The sequence below is a fragment of the Triticum urartu genome, chromosome 7A (genome assembly GCF_056163025.1).
Source record: "Triticum urartu cultivar PI428250 chromosome 7A, HENAU_Tu73, whole genome shotgun sequence".
NCBI classification, from domain to species: domain Eukaryota; kingdom Viridiplantae; phylum Streptophyta; class Magnoliopsida; order Poales; family Poaceae; genus Triticum; species Triticum urartu.
The window spans coordinates 699,037,450-699,062,096 of NC_141879.1; the positions used below are offsets into that span (position 1 = coordinate 699,037,450).

The 24,647-nt window shown below is 41.7% G+C and overlaps 2 protein-coding genes and 1 long non-coding RNA gene across 7 annotated transcripts; 2 read left to right on the top strand and 1 right to left on the bottom strand.

Moving 5' to 3' along the window:
* The first annotated feature begins 462 nt into the window (after positions 1–462).
* On the top strand, positions 463–3,926 carry LOC125522914 (uncharacterized). Its single transcript, XR_015611279.1, has 3 exons — positions 463–779; positions 1,326–1,413; positions 1,631–3,926. It is a non-coding gene; the product is annotated as an uncharacterized LOC125522914 (long non-coding RNA).
* Positions 3,927–5,897: 1,971 nt separating this feature from the next.
* On the top strand, positions 5,898–8,294 carry LOC125524817 (uncharacterized). Of its 5 annotated transcripts, none has more exons than XR_007290963.2 (4): positions 5,899–6,393; positions 6,796–7,060; positions 7,355–7,475; positions 7,974–8,294. XR_007290963.2 is itself a non-coding variant. In XM_048689845.2 (3 exons), the coding sequence occupies exons 1-3, from the start codon at positions 6,080–6,082 to the stop codon at positions 8,022–8,024; spliced, it is 630 nt and encodes a 209-aa protein (XP_048545802.2). In that variant the 5' UTR covers positions 5,898–6,079; the 3' UTR covers positions 8,025–8,294. The 5 variants fall into 5 exon arrangements, 3 of the variants coding, with proteins under 3 accessions (XP_048545802.2, XP_048545803.2, XP_048545804.2); XR_007290964.2 differs by having other exon boundaries at positions 7,358–7,475; XM_048689845.2 differs by lacking the exon at positions 7,355–7,475 and having other exon boundaries at positions 5,898–6,393.
* Positions 8,295–14,766: 6,472 nt separating this feature from the next.
* LOC125522002 (hydrophobic protein RCI2A) lies at positions 14,767–15,666 on the bottom strand. Its single transcript, XM_048687064.2, has 2 exons — positions 15,217–15,666; positions 14,767–15,106 (listed from the first exon to the last, which is right to left on the bottom strand). The coding sequence occupies exons 1-2, from the start codon at positions 15,307–15,309 to the stop codon at positions 14,969–14,971; spliced, it is 231 nt and encodes a 76-aa protein (XP_048543021.1). The 5' UTR covers positions 15,310–15,666; the 3' UTR covers positions 14,767–14,968.
* Positions 15,667–24,647: the final 8,981 nt, after the last annotated feature.

Consider the following 24,647-nt stretch of genomic DNA (forward strand, 5'->3'; position numbering starts at 1 on the left):
GCCGCCCACAGATAAACGATGGCTTCAGCCGCGTCAACGAGGTCGAGGAGTCCCTGACCCAGCCCTCACCATCACCTTCATCGGAGGCCTTGCCCGTCTCGATAGGGTTGGTTACTCGTTCCCTCCCCTGTCCTACCCTCCCCTGGAGGCGGCGACGCACTCCTCTCATCTATCTCCAAGGGATGCCCTGCCCTCCCCTGGCGTGCTGGGGACCGATGATCGTGGGGAATGTGATCTGGTGGCGCCCGTCAAACATCGAGAGGTGGAAGAGCCCCGCCACACACTCCCCCCCCCCCCCCCCTCCTCAGGATCCTCAATTTCTCATCTAAAAGGTTATGTCTGCGTGCGCCATACCTCTAGTTTCATTCCTGAATTAATCTTATCTTGAAGTGTGGTGATCTTGCATGTTTGTTTGTGTTCTCAAGGCATTCAACCTCTGCTTTCACTTCTTGTGCAGGTTTATGTGGATGGAACTACCACCATATCCACCCATCCTTTTGGTTTGGTCCTGTGATGCTGACGCACATTGTCGTTCATGATCCTATTATTTGCCTTTTAGTTTTGACTTGTGATGCTGACGCACGTTTTCTTTCTACAACTGTGATATTTCCCTCCTTCGTGGATGTATGCAACTGCATGAATGGGACAACGAAGCCGCTGTCATGAAAGTTGCAGAGTGATGACAGAGATACCGAGGTGTGAAATAAAAGGCAAATGTGAAGCTCTTGCATCAATCCTCAGACTGATTCCTGCAAATTTTCCTACAGAACTACAACATGGTAGTCTTGAAGTAAATACTATTTCTGTTATTTTCTATGTGTTTTTAGCACAATAGATAGTTAATATTGTTTTTACTCTCCAAGTTCAAGATGAGGTCGACCAATTAAGAAAACAGTTTGGTGAGATAGAGTGGCAGGTTTGCTAGAATCATTGTAGCTTCTTCTGGGATGTTTTTTCTTTTTTGAGGAAACTATTTTGTTTACACCATCCTATTGGCATGTCTATGGCATCAGTGAAACTTAAACGAACACTTCTAGGCTAGATATTATTAAGGTGTACATACATTGATCCTTTACATGGATCTTACCATATTTATTTGCCAGTCATTTGAGCTATTTGAGAAACTTGAAGGCAAGCTCAAGGAAATACATCATTACCTTTTAGTTTTATTTTTGAGTTGTTGGAATCAATCTGGAAAACATCATCCTATTGTAGATACAATATTTACGGGTTTATAGTCTTATACTCTGTTTGACATTACACATTACGGAAATAGTGAGATTATGCTTATGCCACTGTGCTGACAGTGATCGGCTTATTAATAGTATGGAGAGGACAAGATCGAAAAGGACGGTGATATAAGGAAAACGGGGAGTGGAAGAGGAAGAAAGTTGGGATGACAATTATAAATAGGTTAGTACTTCGAATCTTTATGAACTGAGGTATTCTTTGTGGTAGAAATAAGTGTTTTAATAGGCTCATGATTTTGGTGAAACAGTATGATCTATGTGTGTTCCTTCACATGGAAAAATATGAAAGGATACCCATTATGAAATCATAGACCAGCAGTGATGTATCATTTCTTTGTCTTTCATATTGCAAATATGGCTCACATGGCCGCACTCTGCAGAATATCGAGTTTGATGATGATGATAATTGGAACCAAGAGGAGGAAGCAGGTAAGTTTCATTTGATTTTCTGTTCATATGGCGGCTAATGTGACCAGATATGTAAGTCTGGATTGGTTTACTTACTTTCTTGTAGGTTCTACACTTACAGTTTTTAGTACTTGCTTCTTGTTGCCTCTCAGTGTATCACTAAATAATCAGTGTTTTGGGTACTTGCTTCCTGTTGCCTCCCAGTGTATAACTGAATAATCAGTTGACCAGTGTTGGCAAAGGTGCATCGATCCTATTTAGTTCTGGTTCTGTATGCCTCCCTAGATACAGCTTATACCCAAAAATATTAGCATACACATTGATATCAGTTGTGGGAGACTCGGCTATGCCGGCAATGCCTCCAATGTGGTGGTGGTCATGGTGGACGTCACCATGTGCACTTCAGCTCATCTGGGTGTAGCCGGAGTGATTTCCTTCGCAGTTCAAGTCCGGGCAGTTTTTTATGTGCATGTAATCCTGTTTTGCTTGGTCCCTAGCATTATTAATTTTATTTTTCTACCAATAACAACCAAGTAATGTGTGCATGTCCACGTCTTAGTGTAATTCTCGGTTAGTTAGATCTTACCGATGCATGTGCTTCGTGGGATGCCACGAATCCAGTGCAAGCAGCGTCGCTGTGGCTGGGTTCAGGTGGACATGGGATGGTTCATCCGATATACCTACCCACTAGCTATTCTCTCTTTTTCAGTAGTATTTTAAACGACAGTAGTTGACCATATAAATAAGAGGAAAAATCCAGAAAAGGTTGCAAGATTTTTACGCAATGCAAATCACTTGTTTGCGTGCTCGCGTGTGTGTGTAGGCGCGCTTGTTCTTTCATGTCCAAATACTTGTGTAGTGTTGTGAGAGAGATCCAGCAACTTCAGTTTTTGTCATGCAGTTCCGTGAGTCATATACATCTCTTGTGTCCTTTAGATACATCATGTGTACAGGGAGCAAGCGCCACATTGCTACATTTAATGCTTTGGTGTGCTCTCACGCTCCAAGCCATTGTCCCACGCTCCAAACTGCATATATTGACTGTGATATGAAATTGTAATTGCTCATAATTTAAATTTTTGACACAAGGCAGGAGCCAAGAATACTAGCTTGCCTGGGAGAATATATGTAAGAGAGTATATTAATTTACCTTTTGAGGGAAGAGTATATAATTTAAGAATAAGGCACATCTGTGTGACATGGAAGCTCTTAACAATGGTTAGCGTATGGTTGCCAAGTTATTTCTATGGTTCATCTCAAATTGAGCGTCTTGATACTTCATATGAAAATTTGGTTGTAAAAATTTGTTTGCCACAAGACACACTTTTTTGTATGAAAGAAATATGTATAAGATTCCTCGAAGCATTGTCGAAAAGCAGGTTCGTATGTCTGAGTGTCTGACATGCCTTTCTTTTTCAGTTTTTCCTGCCAGAAAGAAAGCAAGTGACTTATTTAATCCCAGAGATATGTCCCTGTTATCAGTTTTGAGGAGTCATTGTTCTAGTCATACAAAATGTTGACAGATGTATCATTTACAATGACCGTTCAATTGTAATTTCAGTGCCATGTCATAAAATTTGAATTCACCACTTCAGCCCCTTCCATAAGGTAGTTCTCTTTCTATGACCTGAAATCACAAAATCCATTGCCTGTGATTTAGTCTTCTATACCAGCATAGCAAATTGGCAATTGTAAATGATTACCTATGGCGGTGAAGTTATGTGTAGCTACAAGATCTTTCTCTGTCAGTCTCAAGGGGGCAACAAGGTCATCCAGTTTGTTCATTCATTCAATTCTTTTTGCTTTACAGATATTGCATCAAAGGTCGGAAGTGAACCATGCAATACATCAATCTAATATTAGTTATAATCGGCTGACCATGTAGGATGTACCAATTGTGATGTATTACATTCCATATTTCCTTACATTTGTGGCATGAAATTTTTATTCCTCTCATTTGTCCTTTTTTGTTCTGTCTCTTAAATTGGTGAATTGGAAGTTATGTTGTTTCAGATGCTTAATGTTTGATGAAGTAGATGGTGTTCGGAAATCCAGCATCTGACTCCTGGTTTTGGTCTCAAGACTACAGTAAAACAATGGAGCAAACATGGTTCACTGCAAAATTTACTTAATACAACTATAGTTATAAATTTCTGAGACGAGGAACATAGTTGATCTTCATTAGATCTATTCAATTACCCAGAAAACCTAATTTTTTAATTGTTCTTCGCATTAGGTGCCTAGAGTTTTAAGTGTTTTGCACTTGCACCCTGTAGCCAGCCTTTCTTTATGTGCTATTCAGTCCAACAAAACAAAATGCTAGAGCGAAAGTAAATCTTCAGAAATGAAATCACATATTGCCATGCATGCTCAATGCATATTTCTGAAGTAGAATATTTCATTGTGTCCATATACTTTTTTTTATTCCGTGGCAACGCACGGGCACTCAGCTAGTATTTTTAATATATGAACATATTTTTCTGTATACATGAACATATTTCAAATATGTGATTAACATTTTATTTCACTTATATAAAAATCTATAAACTTTTTTATAAAAGATGAACTCCTAAACACGTGTGCATTCACATGCGCACGCACACATACACACATTTATATGAGCATTTTGTTCCATATGTGCTTTTTTTAAGTCCATGGGCATAAAAAATGCAAACTTTTTAAATACATGGATATATTTTATATAAACATTTTAAAATACACGATGAAAATTTTATTTCATATATAAGAATCCTTTATACCTATGAGAGCGATCCCCACTAACTTATTTATCTCAACATGCAAGCATGCCACATCACAATATAGTTATGGATGAATAAGGCCCACCTCAACATGCAACATGCATTGGAAAAGACCCACCACCACATGCAACCATGCATGTGAAAATATCTTTCATTCTATTATTCTACTTATATCAATATATATTTTTTAACTATACATAATCAAATATAGTAAGTTGTATGTATTTTTAATTTTGATTCACGTGTTATTAATCTAAATATTTACTATCAACACAAACCAAATCTCACTGAAATGTATTGCAACCGATTCCTGCAGCAACATGCGGAGTATCATCTAGTATTTTTCTATTTTGCATAAAAACACTTTTTGATTATTTTCTCGCAATATTTTCTCGTTTTCAAAATTCATTCTTCAACAACATTATTTCAACCTACTAACAATTTAAATAAAATAAGGACAACTGAGCACTTCCAGGACCTCGATTGGGTTTGGCTTTGGGCTGGGGAATGTGAACCGCACATATGAAGGTAGAGAGAGAGAGAGAGAGAGAGAGAGAGAGAGAGAGAGAGAGAGAGAACAATCCAGTGATGCAGTTATTGTGTGGGGTGGTGGTTGTTTCATACTAACGCTTCAACAACAGGTGTTTACCCTCAAGAATGAGGATATATTTGGTGTTGCCTCCATACAACATCTCTTATTTATCCTTAGTTTAATTAGACATGTAAAATTCAAACAAAAATAGTTGGGTTTGTGACTAGAAGCATTCGAATGTCACTTAAGACACATGGATCTGGAGCTTCTACAAAAAGGCATCATATGGCGTATTGGTGATGGTGCAAAGGTGCGAATTTGGCGAGACCCATGGATCCCACGTGATCAATCGCGATGGCCAATTACTCCAAAACGATGGTGCAGGTTGAAGTGGGTGTCAGAACTCCTTAATTCTGATGGAAATTGGAATAGAACTCTTCTGCAGGAGCACTTTTACCAGCCTGACATTGACTGGATCCTCCAAATCAAGGCATCGAAGAGGCTTGAGGCCGATTTCATAGCATGGCACCCAGATAAAATGGGCTGTTTTTCAGTCCGCAGTGCCTACTACCTCGGGCTACAGGAAAGTATGGCTGGTCATGACTCTGGAGCATCCAGTGTGCGACCTGATGGTCACCGGCCAGCTTGGGACTTGGTCTGGAAGAATGATGCACCTGCAAAAGTTCGGATCTTTGCTTGGAAGGCCACTCGTGAAGCTCTTGCTACAGAATCCACACAAAAGCAACGGCACCTTGCTACTGATAATACGTGTACATTGTGCGGCACAACAGAGGAATCTGTACACCATTAAACCCTTTAACAGTAGCTACAAGGGCGCCTCCTCCTGTGAGGAGCGGAGCGGCCAATCGCGAGAATGTTTTGCGCTAGCCAATCACCTATGCCGTCGGTCGATTGCGTGTTGTCTAGAAAAAATAGTGGCCCACAGCTTCGTCCAGAAGATAGAGAGAGTCGCCGGCCCACCCCTTCTTTCCTCTCCCAACAGAATCAGCATCAATTGTCTCAAAAAAAAAACAGAATCAGCATCGCACGCAACCTCTCCTCCTCCCCATTCATGGCCATCGGCAGGGCCGCAGGAGCTGGCCGATTGGATTCGGCGACCTGACGAGGGCATGTGCGCCGATGTTCCTCCTCCAGCTCCCAGTCACAGGCGCCGCCACCATCGACCAGATCTTCACCACGGCCCCTCGCACCACCTCGTCGCCGGCGCGTCCTCCAGGGCAGAGCTGTGGGAGGAGTCCCTGCGGAAGGCCACGGAGCTGGCGCAGGCCGTCGCCAACGCCCTCTTCTCGCTGCCGGCCACCGAGGGTTGCGACGGCCCCGTCGTCCGCCTCCCGCCGCCCACCAATCGCCTACCCCGCGAGAAGCATCTGAGAATACTGCATCCCGTCATGTTCCAGCTCCAGGGTGCCGTCTATCCGACCGGGTACGCGGTCTGCTCCCCCCTGATCAGATTGGGTTTGTTCTTAGGATATCCCCGGGTTCTGTTCTGTGCGGGTATATACGTAGATCTTTGGGGTTTATTTGCAGCTTTGGTTAGTTGGCTTCTGACGAGTGTGAGTCGTCGTAGTAGTCACCCGCAAAAAAAAAAAAAGACGAGTGTGAGTCGTCGATCGTTGTCTGCGTAGCTCTGCCGGCGTTGATGTTAATCCCGTCGAAGTAGCCGGCACAAAGTCCACGAATTTTTTTGACTTTGCGCTCATGAAATGCTTTCAGTTTATTGATCCGAAGACAGTGATCCACTGAACTATTTTTCAGTTTGCGTCCTCTGCTTTTCACAGTTCTTTCAGGATTTGCTTGTTCACAAATTTCTGTGTTGTTTCTGCAGGCATTATTATGTCAGCATGAGCATTGGGGATCCGGCCAAGCCTTACTTCCTGGGTAGCCCAAGTTTGCTTGACTGTTTGTTGTGCAGTCCTTTATTCTGTAACTGTACCTACACTCCCATGGCATGCAGTGTCATTTGTTTCTTGTATTCTTTTGTGCATGTGTTGTGCTGGTTAATACATGGCGAGCCTTCGTCAAGCACACTAGCCTTGGTTGCAAGAGACCAACACCATGAGCGAGCTTCCTTTCTTGCTTGGTTCACAAGTGTAAGTCAAACAATAGCAATGCAAGAACTAGAATTTCACCTAATAGAATGTTATTTAAATCATTCTGTTTTGCTTTAAGGAAACAACACAACATATATTATTCATAGTGGAATGAGATGATTTTGATTGGACTTTGTAGTTAAAGAAAGAGAATAAAATACTTTTAATAATATCACTGATTTTATATGCTCAGTAGAGTAGGAAGAATTGCAAGACTTTGTATGACAATTCTGAATTCTTCTCAAACTGAACACATAGTATGCTGAAGCAAATGATTTATGTATTGTTTTGTAGCAGTTTGGATTATTTTGAGAACCTCTTTTAGGAGTTTGGAATACTCTAAGAAATTACTGTACGAATTGAGCGTACTCTGAGCACCACATGTACCTGTTGCGCGCCACGACGTCTGGCACAGGTCATGTTTCTCTCCATTCTCCTTCTCTAGCTCCCTCCCCCTAGATTCCATTGTGGCTTTTATGTGAAAGAGGCTAGATCATGAACATCTGCGGTGAGCTTTTGTGCTACTTTATTTTCAGAGCGATTACCAGTATTGCCAATGTCAGCAGATACTTTATTTATTTTGTGATGCACTTCGCTCAAATTATTTTATTTTGTTTAGATATAATTTCAACAAGTGAACCTGGAATTGTTTGTGTTTGCAACAAATACATATTTTTTCTGTTGGCTGAAATTATGCCCCTTTTGATCATGTGAGGTATTTGCTACTAGAAGTTTAGTACAACCCTATTTTGCAAAAAAGGTACAACCCTTCATTTTATTTAACTTGGCAAGAAAAGTTGTTTAATTATCTTAAAGTTGCCTCCAAGATGATTATTCAATGCGTGCTGGAAGAAGCTTTATCGTAAACTATCAAGCATTGTGAACTAATTTGGCTTTTGTTCATGTTTTTTAGACGCTTGGTCAGCCTCATGTCTACTTTTGTCAGATGTATCAGCTGAACTGAGGCACTTCACTGAATATATTGGCGGCCCATGAGGCTCCTAGGCATTTTTTCTGAAGATACATGTCACTTGAGGTTTGGATGGAGTACGGGCAACAATGTCTTAACTTTAGGATCACTCTCTGAGTTCCTAAAGTCACATACTTCCATTTTTTTTGCCTTTTTTCATTGTCATACTCTTTTGGTTAGCCTGTTGGATAAAACATGGTGGGTAATACTTGCGTGGCAACAATTATTATGTTCCCATGAAATTAACCCTTTTCTTCTTTGTTAGTTATCATGTTCCATGAATATTCGTTCCATCTATCTGTTCTTCTAGCTGAAATTGATCATGTCGGATAACTGTCTTTCCTGCATCACAAGTTCTATCCTTCTGATAGATTGTCGAAATATTCATCGGTTTGCTTCAAATTCTATTGATCCACCCCGAAACGCATGCTCTGAAGCTTCTTACACTATGGGAATCATTTTTTATTAGAATCTACAGCTATCATGCTTCAAATTGACTGGTTTTATTCATAATTTGCTCATGCCTGACATATTCTTCTTTCCTCTCAGCTGATTTGAGAGAAATGACCCACCTTGTAAGACTTCCATTATGAGAATCTATTGATCCAGCTTGTAAGACTGGCCCTTCTATGTTAATATATAAACCTATTAGTATCTATGGAACTACTAGGCTTGCTTTGCTTTATGAATGGACACTCTTCCTGCTGTAGTTATATTGTCGTGCTCTGCGGGTTGGCGTTGGCCGCCAACGACGAGGCTGGCGGCTCGGGGGTGGGGGTCATCAACCTTGATCGGTGTCCTGTTTTTCTTTGATTTTTAGTTTTTGTTATGATCAGTGTCATGTTTTTTTCTTTTATATATTGCAATGAACGATCGAAGCTTGATGGATGTCCACGAACATGTTGGTGGTATCGGTTTGCTAATCCTCATCGGAGATGTCCTAATCTTATTGTACTTGAGTGTCATTTATTTAGCTCTTCCAAAATTTATAGTGCGACTTCTTATAACATGCCATTTTGAAGTGTTACCAAGATTGCAAAAAAAGAAACTGGAATGGGCGGCCGCCAACCTGGCATCACCCCAAATTCCTTTGAGGAGGCGCCACAAGGTGACGCCCCAACCCCTAGTGCACTTATTATATGCCCACATGCAGCAGCACTTTGGGACGCCATGAGAGAAACCTGGGAGTTTCCTACTCCAGAGGATCTACATTATGCTGAGCCGGAGTGGCTATTTCGCTTGCTGGACAAGATCTCCGAAACACAGAAGTTGTCCACGCTGATGATTATGTGGAGGATTTGGTACACGCGAAATGAAATCACTCGTAAAAAACCCCAGTTCCGATCGAAGTGTCTCGCCGGTTCTTGTCCAGCTACATCAATTCTCTACTCGCCATTAAGCAATACCCGGATGCCGATCCTGTGAAAGGTAAACAGGTGATCGTTGCTACAGATTATGTGCCTCAAACCACACATGTACTAACACCGAAGCCACGATGGGATGTCCCTGATGCTGCTCATGCTAAGTTGAATGTGGATGGTGCCTTTGTTAAGGAGGATGGCTCGGTTGGTGCGGGGATGATTCTTCGCGACCACGAAGGTGCAGTTATTTTTGTTGCGACACGTGTGCTCTTTAATTGTGCTGATGCTTTGGAAGCTGAGATGGCTGTGATGGATGAAGGACTCCGGCTGGCTCTTCACTGGTAGAACTTGCCACTAGTGGTGGAAACTGATTGTGCCGAACTGATGCAGCTGATTCAGTCGAGGGATGTTGATAGATCGCGGTACGCGTACCGAGTTAGTGAGATCAGAATGATTCTGGCTCATGAGAGGAACATTAGTCTAGCTAAGATTAGTCGGCATGCTAATGCTGCTAGCCACACCCTTGCTTGTATGGGATGGGTGCAACAACGAACAGCTTGTTGGCTTCGAAACTTCCCTGATGAGATAGCTAGCATAGTAAGTCTGAATGTAAGCATCTCTCTTGATTAATGAAAGTTCCTTCTCCCGCAAAAAAATGTCACTTAAGACACAAAAGAGTGTAATCCCATCTAGCGAGTTACTCACAAGTGTTCATCAGTTTGGTATGAAAAATAGTGGTACTAATAAGTCTTATGCATTTAGGCGGAAACAAATCATCAACCGTCTGGTTATTCAAAATAAAATGAAATTTATTTGTTCATGTTTGTTTGACTAACTAACTATAATATCATTAACTTTGTAAAGTTTCCTGCCGTCAGGTTGATCATATAAGTCTTATGTATTATTTTTGGTTATTTTAAATATTGAACTCTTTTTATTTATTTTATTTTATTTTATTTGTAATCAATTATTAAACTGAATATAATAAACTATTTTTCCATGGCAATGTTAGGATAATTCTCACTTATTTTGTAAAAAATAATCATTTTGTATTCTGGTAAAATTTATAATCTAATTTATAAAAAATGTATATACGATTTCAAATATTTCTTAAGCACTGATTTACAATATTTCTTTCGACACTATTTACAATCATGATTTATTCCAAACTACAATAATATTGTCAATATTGTCATAGTGGCAAACTTTTATAAATAAATAACAAATAAAAGTTTGTACGAATATATTTATACTAAATATTTTTACTTTATCATAACTCATTTTTTATTAATGAATGCTGCTTCTATTGATAAACATCATTGAATGTGCTATTTTAAATACTAATTCTATGCATAATTAGCTAGATTAAAAATGTATACACATAAATGAATATTAACGTACATATTAGTCATTACCATTCTAGTATTTATCATTAAAATATAATTATAACACTAAGCTCATATTTTATCTTGTCATAGAGTTTTATTGTCACTCATAATAAAGTTTTTGTTACAATGGATCAAGTAATCTAGGCCAACTGATTATCACGTTATACATTTGTATAGTATCTTTAAATATTACTGTACATAAATCAAACAAATAACCTAGAGGCGTTTGAGGAGTACAAGACTATCAAGCTTATGTGAAACTAATAGATAGTTCTAGATTGTACATGCAGTACCAACAGTAGTTTGTTCTCAAATATCGTATCTCACTATCGCTTGGGGAGGGGGGGGGGGGGGGGGTCAGTAGTTAGCAATTGAACTGTCTGTGCTCTGGATTTTGTATCAAAGTTATGCGCTTCATAATATCCATGAGTATTTAGAGTCAGAACTTTAGTAGATTCTAGTGATCTCTCTCTCTCTCTCTCTCTCTCTCTCTCTCTCCAATTCGAGCGAAACTAATCTAGTTCCCAAAATGGAGCTAATCCGGTAATATTTGTGCTTACACACCAATTTCAAAATCATATATCACCCAAATTTTGTAGATGTCCATGCTACTATGTGACCACTTCATGTGTCTTTTAGATATGTGTAGGTTGCCCTCTCCCCTAAGATAAAGCCATCATCTAGTGCCCTATTTCCCTCTTAATCATTCATTGAATATCGTGTTTGTTTCTTCATTTTTGTTACTGTTTTGTTCTAAAAGGGAGAATTCAGATTCGTTATGGGTGTATGACAAAAATGTGTTTATTCTTTTTTCAAACATGAGATGGTCGATGCCGCCTTTTGTCTAGATGGCTCAAACCAATGCGGTGTCAAACCAACTACAAGTTTTATACATGTTACTTTTTTTTTTACTATTTTACATATTACTTGTTACTTGTGCCCAAACCTCATTTCATTTTTCCTTTGTGCAGTCCATTTTTCCTGGAGGGGTTGCAACGCACTTGACCCATCGGTTTGGTCGCAAGGGAAGTCTTCAATGGATATTGTGATGAAGATCATTAACGTTGCAACGACGAGCACCAGAAAGGGGACCAAAACGGTGATCGCTTTGGTCTCATGGCAAATCTGGATGGAACGTAATAACTGTACTTTCAGGAAGAAACTGCGGAGCGGCAGAGATGTGATCAATGCATGCAGAAGGGACATGGAGCAACGGGCAACGGCGGCTAGCCATAGCAAAATGCATAGAGCCCCCTTTTGGTGATATCATGTGAAAGATCACACAGAATGTTACAGGGTCTTCTCTCTTTTTCTTAAACCATTGATCACTTGATCACCTATTTGTCACCACTCGTTTGCTAAATCGGTGAAATGCTAATGAATGCTGGATCTTTCAAAAATGAAAACAAGAATTCCCATCTTTGTTTCATGTTCACCATCCAAAGACACATAATGCATAATCCCGTGTTTTGAAATCCTGTAGAACTAAACCTGTACGGGACCTTTCGATTCTGCTTTTCCTATTCCTACGTTTCAACTTTCTGCAATCCAAAAAGGCCTTACATTCACAAATAATAATCCTTAGAAGACTTTGAATACGAATTGAATGGTGGCATAATTTTTGAGAGACACACACCCACGTTTTATTGGTCAAAAATTGAATTTCAAAATACGCAGACACCAGGTAAGAAGGACATAGAGGATTTTTTTTCTTCCTGAAAATAGTCTGAATGCACTCTCTCCCAACAATATCCACAACACAAGTTAGCCCTTAAGTCATTTAGTAATAATCCTTAGTCACTAGTATAAGCCTATAACTAAACATTGTATTACACTATTTTTCCGGGTCACCTTGAAACTGTGGTCAGAACCTGAACTCAAAAATCCTCTAGAGACCGGAATAAAACTCAGTCACCGTGCTATTTTATTTGTTTGTTAAATAGAGACCGGAATAAAACTCAGTCACCGTGTTATTTTATTTGTTCCCAGTTTAAACATCACAGATCATTGTGTCGATGCATCTGACACTGACCATGATGATTTAGGGCATCTTCAGCCGTTGGCCTCCCAGGAGGGGCAAAAAATCGCCCCCTGGGGGCGCACGGGCGCTAAACCGCGCACTGGGGGCGTGATGCCCCCCAGTCGCGGCGCCCACGGTTAGTCAAAAAAGTCAAATACGGCGCAAAAATGACTCAAATTTAACGCAAACATCGGCGAGTTTGTTCAAACTTAAACATATTTTACAAAAAAAATGAAGAAACTACCGCGGGTTACCCCCGCCGTCTCCCTCGCCGCCCGCCCACGCGGTTCTACATGCTGAGGAGGCTGTAGAATCGCGTGTAGTCACCGCCGCCGCCGCCGTCGTCGTCGTCGTTGCCGCCCCCGCCTACGCCTCCGCCGTCCCTGCTGCATCCCTCCCCCGGTTGGCGCGGCGGGTTGGACGGTCCGGGGGTGTCGTCGTCGTCGTCGCTGTCGAGGACCACGACGCCGTGCTCGTCCTCGCGCCCACGCTTGCGGGCGGCGATCTCCTCCAGGGCCCGGCGCTGCCGGACCATCTCGTCGCGGAGGTAGTCGTCCCGCGCCCACCGCAGGGCGTCCTCGTCGGAGAAGCCGCGCCGGGCTATCTCCTCGTACTCCGCGGGGAGGCCGGGCTCCGGCTTGGGCTCGAGAGGACGAAGCGGCCGGTGGGTGGGGAGGCGTTGGCGCCGATGTGGACGCCGGAGTTGCGGGTGCGCGCGCTGACCGGCGTGCCCTGGGGCTCCGGCTTGACGGGGCGGAGGCAGGGCGAGCCACCGGACGAGGAGGAGGACCCCCCGGTCTCCATGCGCCTCGAGGTCCAGGAGCTTCCCCGACGGCGTGAGAAGGAAGGGGGGGCGGGGTACTCGAGGCACGGCGTGTTGCCGTCCTCGATGTACTCAAGGGCGGCCTCCAACGTGCGCCCGGGCACGCCCCACCACCGACGCCGGCCGACGGCGTTGAGCCTGCCGGAGGGCTCGACGCCGTTGGTGGCCTCGAGCTGCTCGGCGTGTCGACGGCGGAAGTAGGGCTCCCAGAGCGGGCTGTGGGGGACGTACCGTGGCCCCTCCCTCGCCGCACGCGGCAGGGACGAGCGGATGCGTGCGATCTCCGCACGCCGCGCCACGCCGGTGGGTATCGGGGGCACCGGCACGCCGCCGGCGCTGATCCTCCACGCCCCGGGTACCCGCATGTCCGGCGGGACCGGGTACTCGGTCTCGAAAAGGAGGCGAGCCTCGCTCTCGTGAAGATGGCGGCGGCCGAATCCGTTCGCCGCCGCGCCGTCGCCTGGGAAGCGCTCGGCCATGGGTGCTGGAGACGGCGAGAAAGAGGAGAAGGAGGAATGACGACGGCCAGAGAGAGGCGAGGGAGGAACGACGACGGCGAGAGAGTACGAGTCGCCGAGTGCTCTGGGGCGCGTCTTATATAGGCCGGCGCCACCCGTGCGCGAGCCGCCGTGAGTACGCGTGGCGGGCGAGGGAGGGCGAGGGACGCGCGTCATCCGGTCTTCACTGCGCCGCCCGTGAGGCATCAATGGCGCAGGCTGACCGGTGCGACAGCTTTGGCATTGATTCGCCGCGGGAAACGAGGCGATGAGGACGACGAAGGGCCGAGAAGAGGGTAGAGTCGCTGACGCGGCGGACCCGCGGCTGTTTCGCGCCAAAACAGTTCGCCCCGGCACCCCCGGGCGCCCCCCAGCGCGCCAAGTTCGGCCTGGGTCCGCCGGCGCTGTTTTCGGCTCAAGCCGGCGAAAATCAGGCTCCTGGAAGCGCGACTGGGCCGATTTTTCGGCGCCGGCGCAAAAAAAAACGTCTGGAGAGGTCTTCTTGGGGCGCGGGTGGAGATGCCCTTACACCCATCCATTGCAAACAATACCAGCAGTTGATTTCCAGCACGGACAGTTTACAGTACACTAATCGCTAGCTCCCGAGCCAGCGGGACCAAGATTCTTTTCCTCAAGGACCCAACCGATGAACCAATCATACATCACGACACCAATATACCCAACCAATCAAGAACGAAAACTACATGTACAACCACCGGCACTAAAGAATTTGCTCAAACAACTAGCTACGGCTACGCACAACTTACAAGTCATGTCCAAATCCAATCCCAACAATGGCGGTACAGCAAGCTCCACTACAGCGGTATGTGCACGAAGGAGCTTGTCGCATCAGGCGAGGATGTAGTAGGGCCGCTCGCCGTCGATGCTCGGCAGCTCCGGCGGCGTCTTCAGGATGACGTAGACGGAGTAGATGATGCCGGGGACGTAGCCGAGTATCGTCAGCGGCAGCGAGATGAAGAACTCCGACTGCACACACACGCAGGCAGAAATTTCAGCACATCACCAATTCACCATGACTAATGTGCAGACTGCAGATCGAGGTAGCTGAATCTGGAGGAGGAGGAGTGGTTGCTTACGCTGCACCAGCCGTACCGGAAGAAGACGCCGAGCGGCGGGAGCACGGCGGCGAAGATGATCTCCAGGCACGTCGAGCAGCCGCCGGAGCTCATCCTGCCCCCTGCCGTCGCGCCTCGGGCCTCGGCTAACTGACAAACTCGGCACGCCGGGGAGTATGTCGTAGTCCGGGCCTTGCTGGAAGGGGGAGGTGGCGTAGCTTTAAATCCGAGGAGGCAGCAGCCAGCAAGCAAAGCAAGCCGGGTGGATGGAGAGGAATGATGCGGAATCGGACGATGGCTGCGGGGAGAAGATGCCGGATACCCACCGTGGAGGGGCCTTGTGCTGTCGCTGACCTGCTGGGTAGCCCACCGTGGCGACGACCGCGGCAATGGCTGTGTGCGAATTTCTGGCTGAGAATATTCCTCCCTCGTCTGTAGGAGTAGCTGTTTTTCTGGTGGAGATGCGGCCGATCCGCCTGCGGATCACGGCATCAAGCGTCGGAACAACAGTTTAAAAGCTTTGCGTGCTTGCACGCGCGCCCTGCTGCCATCCACGTGAAAGTGAAAGTGGAGTAGTGGTTGCGTCCAGGAGCAAAAAATATTAGGTCCGGTAGAGCCCTTCTTCGTTCGATTCGCAAGGCCATTGGCTGAGATCTCAGAAGTGTCAGACTGTTTCAGCAAGGTAGTTGCATCATTGTTTATTTACATTATTTTCAGTAAAACTGCCTTTATTACTCAATTGCTGTCATATCATTTGCAAGCTTAGGCAGGAATTTGTTTGATCGATCTTCAATCCATATATCATGAGATGAACTTATGACTGTGCGGATCTCGTTACCAAGTTTTAATTGTGTTGTAAAAGTTGCGTGTGTATCATTATCCAGAAATATACACACTATCTGTCAGTATAGTTGTATTCAGAAGCGGCCCACATAGACCTGAGGGTGGGGACAATTTGCCGGTTCGATGGATACATCTGAACGTCTTAGATGGACACTGGAAGAGCTAGCCAACACTGACACACACAGCAGCAGCAGCAGCGACGCGAGGCAGCCCAAGCTACATCGATTCATCTCGACTCATATTTGTGCATGTTCATCTTCGGCTATGCCCATGCTGCTTCGTCACATCGTCGTATCCCTTATGATTGGTACTCGCCATTGCGGTGTCACCTAGAAACATATCCAATGAATTCCTTGGTGTGGACCGAGGAAGTAATTTTACTCGGTTATTATCACCTAGAAACATGCTTCGATTTTTCGGTTCCATGGAAAGACCAATAATTTTGCGTGCTAGGTTTGCCGGCAAAAAATCAAAAGATAAAGAAGTCTCGTTAATCTCTTCATTCCATGTTTGCGGTAACTTCGGCCAAAGAAAACCCCCTACAACGTGTTTGCTGTTTTAGGGCATGTTTAATGGTTGATAAGACGGTCTTATCTTACGCCTTACATGTAATTTAAAGATGACAATAAAAGCATGTCTGCAATGGGTTATCTCTTAGTCTTTTCTTCTATTACTAGCTATAATTAAAAATGTGGTGAGACATATTGTGCTAAGAGATCATCTCTTAAATAAGAGAAGACAAGTCTTTTCTTATGATTTCTCTCTCCTCCACCTCAACGTTTATTCTATGTGGCACTACTGAGATAGCACCATTGTACATGCCCTGGATATTATATTACTCTATCTTTCTTTATGATGATACCATCCTCATCTTAATTTCCTATATAGATAGCTTCTTTGTCAATATTACATAAGTCTATTTAGTACAAGGACCCCTGCTATTTGCTAGAAAAGGGTGACATGTTGCTTCTCAAGTCGATGGAGAAATGGAGTAAAAAGGGGTACCGTAGGTCACCAACTGGCAATCTCCCTACGGCTTTTGTACTGAGTATGTTACTTCTCAAGTTCTCGGTTTTATCTATTTCTTGCTTCTCAAACCGTAGTGTCAGCATAAAGTTTTAACATTTTGCGACCGACGACTGGATTACTGTAAGGCACTCACCAAAAGGACATTATATTACAATTTTTCAATTTCTAGGTGCGTTCACATTAGTTTTGGGTTATTCCTCGAAGATTGGATGCACAACGCCACAATGTAAGGTAATTTAACTCTGTAACTATACAATTCAATCGATATGCTTTACTTACCATTTCATTTTGATTTTCACTGTGACATGCCTACACTGTAATCTAATTATATTGAATTGTTAAGTGTGTTACGATGATGTACATGTGGATATCTGGACATGTGCATAGCTAAGCTTGGCGCAAAATCCAATTCCCCTCTCATTTCGTTTGAGGAAAACCCCCCTCCCGTGAGCGATACATATCCCTTGCAATCGCTCAATAGTTTATCAACGTGGCCCGCCCATTTAGCACCATAGCCCCTGGACGGTTTGCGGAACAGTTTGAATAAGGTTGTGCTCGGTTTTGGGAACCTTCTATATGGTTTCCCCTTCTTTTTTTCATCAGTGTTTGGTTTTCTATTGTTCTTCTTACCTTTTTTCGAGAACCGTTCTTCTTACTTTCTTTGCTTTCTTCACCGATTTTTCTAGTTTTCTTCCTTTTATATTTATTTTTATTTCTAAAAGAAAACTCATATTTTAAAAAAATTGGGAACTTTATTAAATTAAAAAAATATTTTAGAAACTCTTGAGTGTTTTTCAGATTCGTGAATAATTTCCAAATTTGTGAACTTTTCATATTTGTGGCCTTTTAAAAAAAATTACCATTCTTTCAAATGCATAAAAAAAATTAAGTTTGCCAGCATATGTTCAAAATCTTCAATACTTTGAAGTTTCACAAAAGTTTTATGAATTCACATATATTTTCCAATTCATGAACTTGAGTTCACAAACATTTATGCAAATCCACGATTGTTTTTCAAATTTTTGATTTTGTTTCATGATTTTTTATCAATTCGTGAACTTTTTAAAATTCAAAAATATTTATTGGATTTGAGAGCATTTTTCTAAATTCACTAATATTTTCTCAACATTTATATTTTTCATTTTTTTGCGAAAAAATTATATTTTTCATTTTGCTAACACTTTTTTAGAATTCCCGCATGTTTTTCCTAATTCTTGAACCTTTTTTTTCAAATTCAAGTTTTCTTTGAAATATCAAACAATTTTCAAATGCTCATACAACTTTTGAATATGCAGACTTTTTCTAAATTTCGGAGCATTATCTAAATTCATGTTTTAATGACATATACAAATATCTGTTAGAAAAAGAAAAAAGTCTTATTTTATTAAATATATCACATTTCTTATAGCACAGCAGACGTGCATGTTTCTTTTAGAGAAAAACGGACTGTACATGCGTCTGTATCAATGAGGATGCTATCGATCATGTTTCATGAGCCGACACAATTGTCAGCGAAGCCCTACGAGACACGGGCGATAAATAGGCACAAATGACATGTATCACTCGTAGTAATCAATAAGGGTCCGGTTGCTCATGAGCGTGCAACCGGTTTTAGGAAAAAGTTCCTGGTTGGTTTTGAAAGGTTCTCCTGGTTTTCTGGTTTCTTATTATTTTTATTATTATTTACTTTTTCTATGATTTATTTTTACTTTTTATATTCATAAATTTGTAAAAAAACTAATTTAAGAAATTTATAATTTTTGTCCAAAAATGTTCAGTATTTTGAAAAATTGTTCACGTTTTGTAAATTCGCAACATCTTTTTTTTTGAATTTTTAACATTTTTTCAAATCCATGAACATGAAATGAAATCATCAACATTTTTAGGTGCCCCAATATTTATCGAATTAATGAATTTTTTTCCAAATTGAACATCCATTTTTATTTCTCAGAAATTTTTCAAAACCGTGAGAATATTTGAAATCCTGATCATTTTGACAATCCTAGAACAATTTTGAATTGATGAATACTTTTTCAAATTCGAGAACTTTTTTTTGGATTTCATGAACACTTTTTGAATTCACAGGCATTTTCCTGATTTGACAAACATTTGTTTTGAATTTGGTAACATTTTTTAATTGACAACCGACCAAGTTAAGAATACGAACCTAGAAAAAACCAGATGTAAAAAAAGAACCATGCTATTGGTCGGGCCCACTAATGGGAGGCTGTGAGCAAGCGCAGCAGTCGACGCAAGCATACCGATGGCACGCACGATAAATAGCAGCCCCCCTAAATAAGGGATCACCTATGTGAATTTTGAATAAAATCCCTAGTCACACCTAAGAAAACAACCTATGTGTTTCTTTAAAGGCGATAACCCGTAAAAGAATACCAAATTGGAACATTCTATAAGGTTTTAGGAACGTATTTACGGGTTTTCCTTCTACGTATTTTCTATGGTTTTACTTGTTTCATTTTATTGTTTTCGTTTGTATTACTTTTTTATTCACCTCTATTATATTTGAAGTTGGTGGACATTTTTTCAATTTTTGAACACTTTCTAATTTGTGGTTTCCTTCAAAATCGTGCTATTTTATCAATTCATAAATATATTTTTAAACTAGTGATAGATTTTTTATATCAATGATATTTTTAATACATAAACAATTTATAAATTACAAGTTTTTTAAATTCATTAATTTTTTATAAAATTTACAAATATTCTTATAAATACTTGAACATTTTCAAATATCATGACCATTTAAATTTTTTCAAAACCTTTAACTACCTCTTTTCTGAGCAAGGAGATGATGCGTTTTTGTACTGATTTCTTCCGGAAGTGAGCGATGAAAAAAAATGGTACATGAGCGAGCAGCCAGAGGAGCGAGCGAGCGGAGTAGCCGAAGAAGCTTGTGGGCCTTAAAAATGCAGCCCAAAACAACTGTCCCACGCGTTACTGCATAGGTGCCGGTGCGCCGGCCGAAATTTCGGCCGGTCGCACCACGGCCACCCGATTCACCCCCTTGTGCGCCGTTGGATTTGGTCCTCCCTCCCGTGGCATCTTCTTCCCCGTGTAGCTCGCGAGAAAAAAATAGGCCCTCAACCCCTCGCCATCATGTAGCGCCGTCCCCCATTCATGGCCGTGGGTAACGTCTGGCCGCCGCCATGGCCGTGACCGGCGAGCATCAATGAGGTCCCGCCTCCATCACCGAGATGGCAACACGGCTGCCAGTAGAGCGCGGTCACCATGAGATATTGAGATGCAGCTCTAATGTCTGCCTATTCCAGGGCAAGGCCCCATGGTCGCAACAAAAAAATCGCGTTGTCAGATCCAGTTCGCCGCCGTCGTGAACTAGCAGCGTCATGTTTCAATTGAAAAATCTGAACGCCAAAAATCTCCAATGATCAGTTGAAGCAAAAATAATGGTCGCTTCCAGCCAAAAATGACAAAGGTTCCAGCAAAAACAACCACAACAGCAAACTTCAAGAGAGCTCAAAGTAGCAAACAAACTAGCCGGTTGCATCAAACAAATGCGCTGGTTCCAGCAAAAATCAAAATGCATGATCCAGCTTCTGTTGTTTGCAGCTTTTCATGTCATGGTTCCAGCACGAGGCGTCGTGGTTGCAGCACCCAGCTGTCGTAGCCTCTGCTCGCCGCAGACGTCGGCTTCCACCACCGTGTGCAGCAGCAAAAACTTGGCAACAAAACGAGGTTTCACTGGTGGTAGCAAAAAACAAAACTATTCCAGCAAAAAATCATCATGGTTCCAGCGAAAATGCGTCGACGCCGACGGTTGCAAACGAAATAATCTCACCGGATCCAGCAAACTTTTCGCCGGTTGTAGCAAAACAACAAGCCAGTGCCAGCAAAACGACTCGACGGTCGTGCGGTTCCAGCACCGGTCATGTGTGGATGTAGCTTTTTTTGACCGTTTCCAGCAAAAACACTTTTCGTTTGCAGCCCCCTGGAGGGCCTTCGTCTCCACCGTCGACGGCTATTGGTTGCAGCTTTTTGCCGGTCTGGTTCCAGCCAAAAAACTCACCCGTTGCAGCACCGAATGCCTCCGTCTCCCTCACTGGAGTCAGTTGGTTGACATCACTGGTAATTGGTGATGCTTGCAACACCACCATGGCCGCTTCAGCTGTTGTCTCACAGCCCGGGCGTCCGGCGGCGCAGCGGAGGGGAGGGGGAAGGGGGTGGTGGGGGGAAGCGCGACGCCGACAACCTTGCCGTCCAATCCGCCGGCAGCCACCTGGCTTTGCAGCATCCGCCATGGGATCGCTCTCCGCCCCCGCCATATTTTGCAGTGAAAGCTCGCAAGCCATGGCCGCTCCTAATTCTATGAGCTCACAGGCCATGGTTGAACCTCACATCAACAGCATGGCGTGTTCGCTGGAGAGCCTGTAGATCTTGCTGTAGGAGAGGTCGGGGAGGAGAGCCGAGAAGATTGGGCGACGACGAGGTAGGAAAGTGAGAGAGGATAAGATTTGGATGTGGTGTGGTGTGGGGGAAAGATAAGGTAAGGGACGTAGTGAGCTGGGTGGGCCACCAGAGAGACCGGCTGAAATTTCAGCTGGCGTGCCGTCCCGAAACGTTTCCCATATAATATTTCGACGGTGTCTGCGCCGAATAGGAACTCCTTCCCTTTTCCGTTTTTTTAGATTAGGACTCGGTGAAGGGTCCCCTAGAATTGTTCTCGAACTTTAAATTGTACATGATATTTCAAAAATGTTCTTGAGATAAAAATGGCCGCAAAATTGAAAAAGATTAAGAAATTTTTGTAAAAGAAAGTACTCCAGAATTTCAAACTGTTTGCAAATATTTGAAATTTCCATGAACTTTAAATACTTTTTGTGAATGCAAGGAATTCGTGAATTAGAAAAATCTAAAAGGAAATGAAAAATAAAAAGGATAAAACAAACAGAAAACAAAGACCAGAAGAAATCCCGAAGAAATAGGAAACAAAAACACTGAAAAAAGAAAGAAAAAAGCAGAAGGGAACCTTCTAGAATCTTCATTAAGAAAGGTGAAAGTTCAATAGGGTCCCCTACATGAGCGTGGTCGCGTGTCGTAGGATTATCGAAGTAACCCGTGAAACAAGCTGGCAATAGAAAATCCTATTAGTCAAGAAAAGTACCTACACAAGGGTAGAAAAAGAAGGGGAATGGCTTAATGCCGATCGACGGATTTTGTTTTTAGGGCCAGTCATTTTTTTTCCGTAAGATTTATCCAATAATAAATATGAAAAACAAGGCTCAAGGCCATCTCTGTGCGTGGCAATGCTTGGCCTCGCGGGTACATGCATGCATGCATGCGTGCATGCATTGTTCCGCATGCCATGCATGAATGATGGTGGGTCTCACGTACAAGACCATTCACAATTTGAACTTTTCTGCTGGATGGATATGAGTACATGCATTACATATAAGTGCACACACATAATTTTACAAGTTTTCAGTAATTATGTATGATACAAAATTAATCAAATGTGAAGTTTTCTAATCAAGAATATTAGTAGTATTGGTATTGCCCTTTAAGAATAAAAATATATAAAAACTTCCACACAACATTACATTTGAATCACACTTTTGGTAATACACAAAGAATAAAGTATAATAGTGCAATTTTCACAATCTAGTATAATTTACACACATCTTGCATAGTACTTGCATGTACACTTACACACACAAAAAAAATGTTGTTTAAGAAGTAATGAATTAGTGGCATAATTACTCCTCTTTACCAAGAAGAAAATAAAAAGATGAATCATTTTGCACACAGTTTATACATAAATTGCACTTTTTATAATATGCAAGAATAAGCATATAATAGTGGAATGATATTGGTATTGCCCTTAAAGAAAGAAAATAAAATAAAATAAAAACTAACAAAATCAAAATAATTGAAGTACAAGAATGAAACCCTTTAAGAAGAAAGAAAATCAGAAAACCAAACCAAAATCAAAATAATAAAGTTCTCTAGGGAATAATGAACCCCTTTAAGAAGAAAGAAAAAGAGAAAAAAAATATTACACACAAGTTTGCATTGAAATTGCACTTTTAGTAATATGCAAAAAGGAACATATAATATTGCATTTTTTTGCACTCTACTATAATTCACACACATGTTGTATAGTACTTGTGTATATACTTATTTACACACACACACACACACACACAAAATAACATTTCTAAGAAAGAATGAAGTAGTGGCATTGGTACCACCCTTTAAGAAGAAATAAATAAAAACAAATCATGATAAAATTTCCACAAATTTACACATAAATTGTGGTTTTTTTATATATGCAATAACAAACATATAATAGTAGAACTTGTATATAAATAAGTTTAAAATGAGGTTAGAGTCATTGGTATATATATCCTTAAATTAGAAAGAAAGTGAAATAAAAACTTAAAACAAAAATTTCCACACAATTAGTACAAAAATTGTACCATTTATATTATGCAAGAAGAAATATATCAAAGTGAAATTTTTGTACTCTAATATAATATATACATGTAGTACTTGTGTGCATACATTTACACACACTCAACAGTCAAACATAAAAAACTAAAACAAAATCAAAATAATGAAGTTTTCTATACAAGAATAAAATATTTTGAGAAGAAAGAAAATCAGAAAACTAAAACAAAATCAAAATAATGAAGTTCTCTAGGGAATAATGAACCCCTTTAAGAAGAAAGAAAAAGAGAAGAAAAATTACACACAAGTTTGCATTGAAATTTCACTTTTAGTAATATGCAAAAAAGGAACATATAGTATTGCAATTTTTGCGCTCTAATATAATTTACACACATGTTGTAGTACTTGTGTGTATACTTATTTACACACACAAAAAAAAATAACATTTTCAAGAAAGATGAAGTAGTGGCATTGATACCAGCCTTTAAGAAGAAAGAAATCATGATAAATTTTTCACAAATTTACGCATAAATTGCAGTCTTTTTATATATGCAATAACAAGCATATAATAGTAGAATTTGCGTAAAAATAAGTTTAAAAAAGGGTTAGTGTCATTGGTATACCCTTAAGTAAGAAAGAAAGTGAAATAAAACTTAAAACAGAAAATTCCACACAATTAGTACAAAAATGCACTTCTTATAATATGCAAGAAGAAACATATCGTAGTGAAATTTCTGTACTCTAATATAATATATAAATGTAGTGCTTGTGTGCATACATTTACACACACACTTAACAGCCAAAAATACACATAAAGAAAAAGGAAATTCAACTAATGAAAGGAAAAACAAGACAAAAGCAAACTCGTGAAAGAAAAACAGAGGCAAGCACAACGAAAAATAGCATGCACGCACACTAAAATGGGCACGCATTGCATCCAACCATGTGGGTGCAAGAGTCACGACGTGGTGACATACATGCATGGGCTGCATCATGCACTCATCAAGAAAAGGCGTGAAATACATTGAATAATTAACAGCGTCAGTCAAACCTATGGGGACCACGTATCGTAAAGCACATTGAATCAGGGCAAAACATTCGACTGACCGCAGGCTAAAAATTCAGTCGCCTGACATATAGCTAAAGTGAAAAAG

Coding starts and splice junctions, on each gene's coding strand:
- LOC125524817 (XM_048689845.2), top strand. CDS start 6,080: ATGTGCGCCGATGTTCCTCCTCCAGCTCCCAGTCACAGGCGCCGCCAC. Junction 6,394..6,795: donor GGTGCCGTCTATCCGACCGG/GTACGCGGTCTG, acceptor TTGTTTCTGCAG/GCATTATTATGTCAGCATGA. Junction 7,061..7,973: donor TTCTTGCTTGGTTCACAAGT/GTAAGTCAAACA, acceptor CATGTTTTTTAG/ACGCTTGGTCAGCCTCATGT.
- LOC125522002 (XM_048687064.2), bottom strand. CDS start 15,309: ATGAGCTCCGGCGGCTGCTCGACGTGCCTGGAGATCATCTTCGCCGCC. Junction 15,107..15,216: donor TCCGGTACGGCTGGTGCAGC/GTAAGCAACCAC, acceptor GTGTGTGTGCAG/TCGGAGTTCTTCATCTCGCT.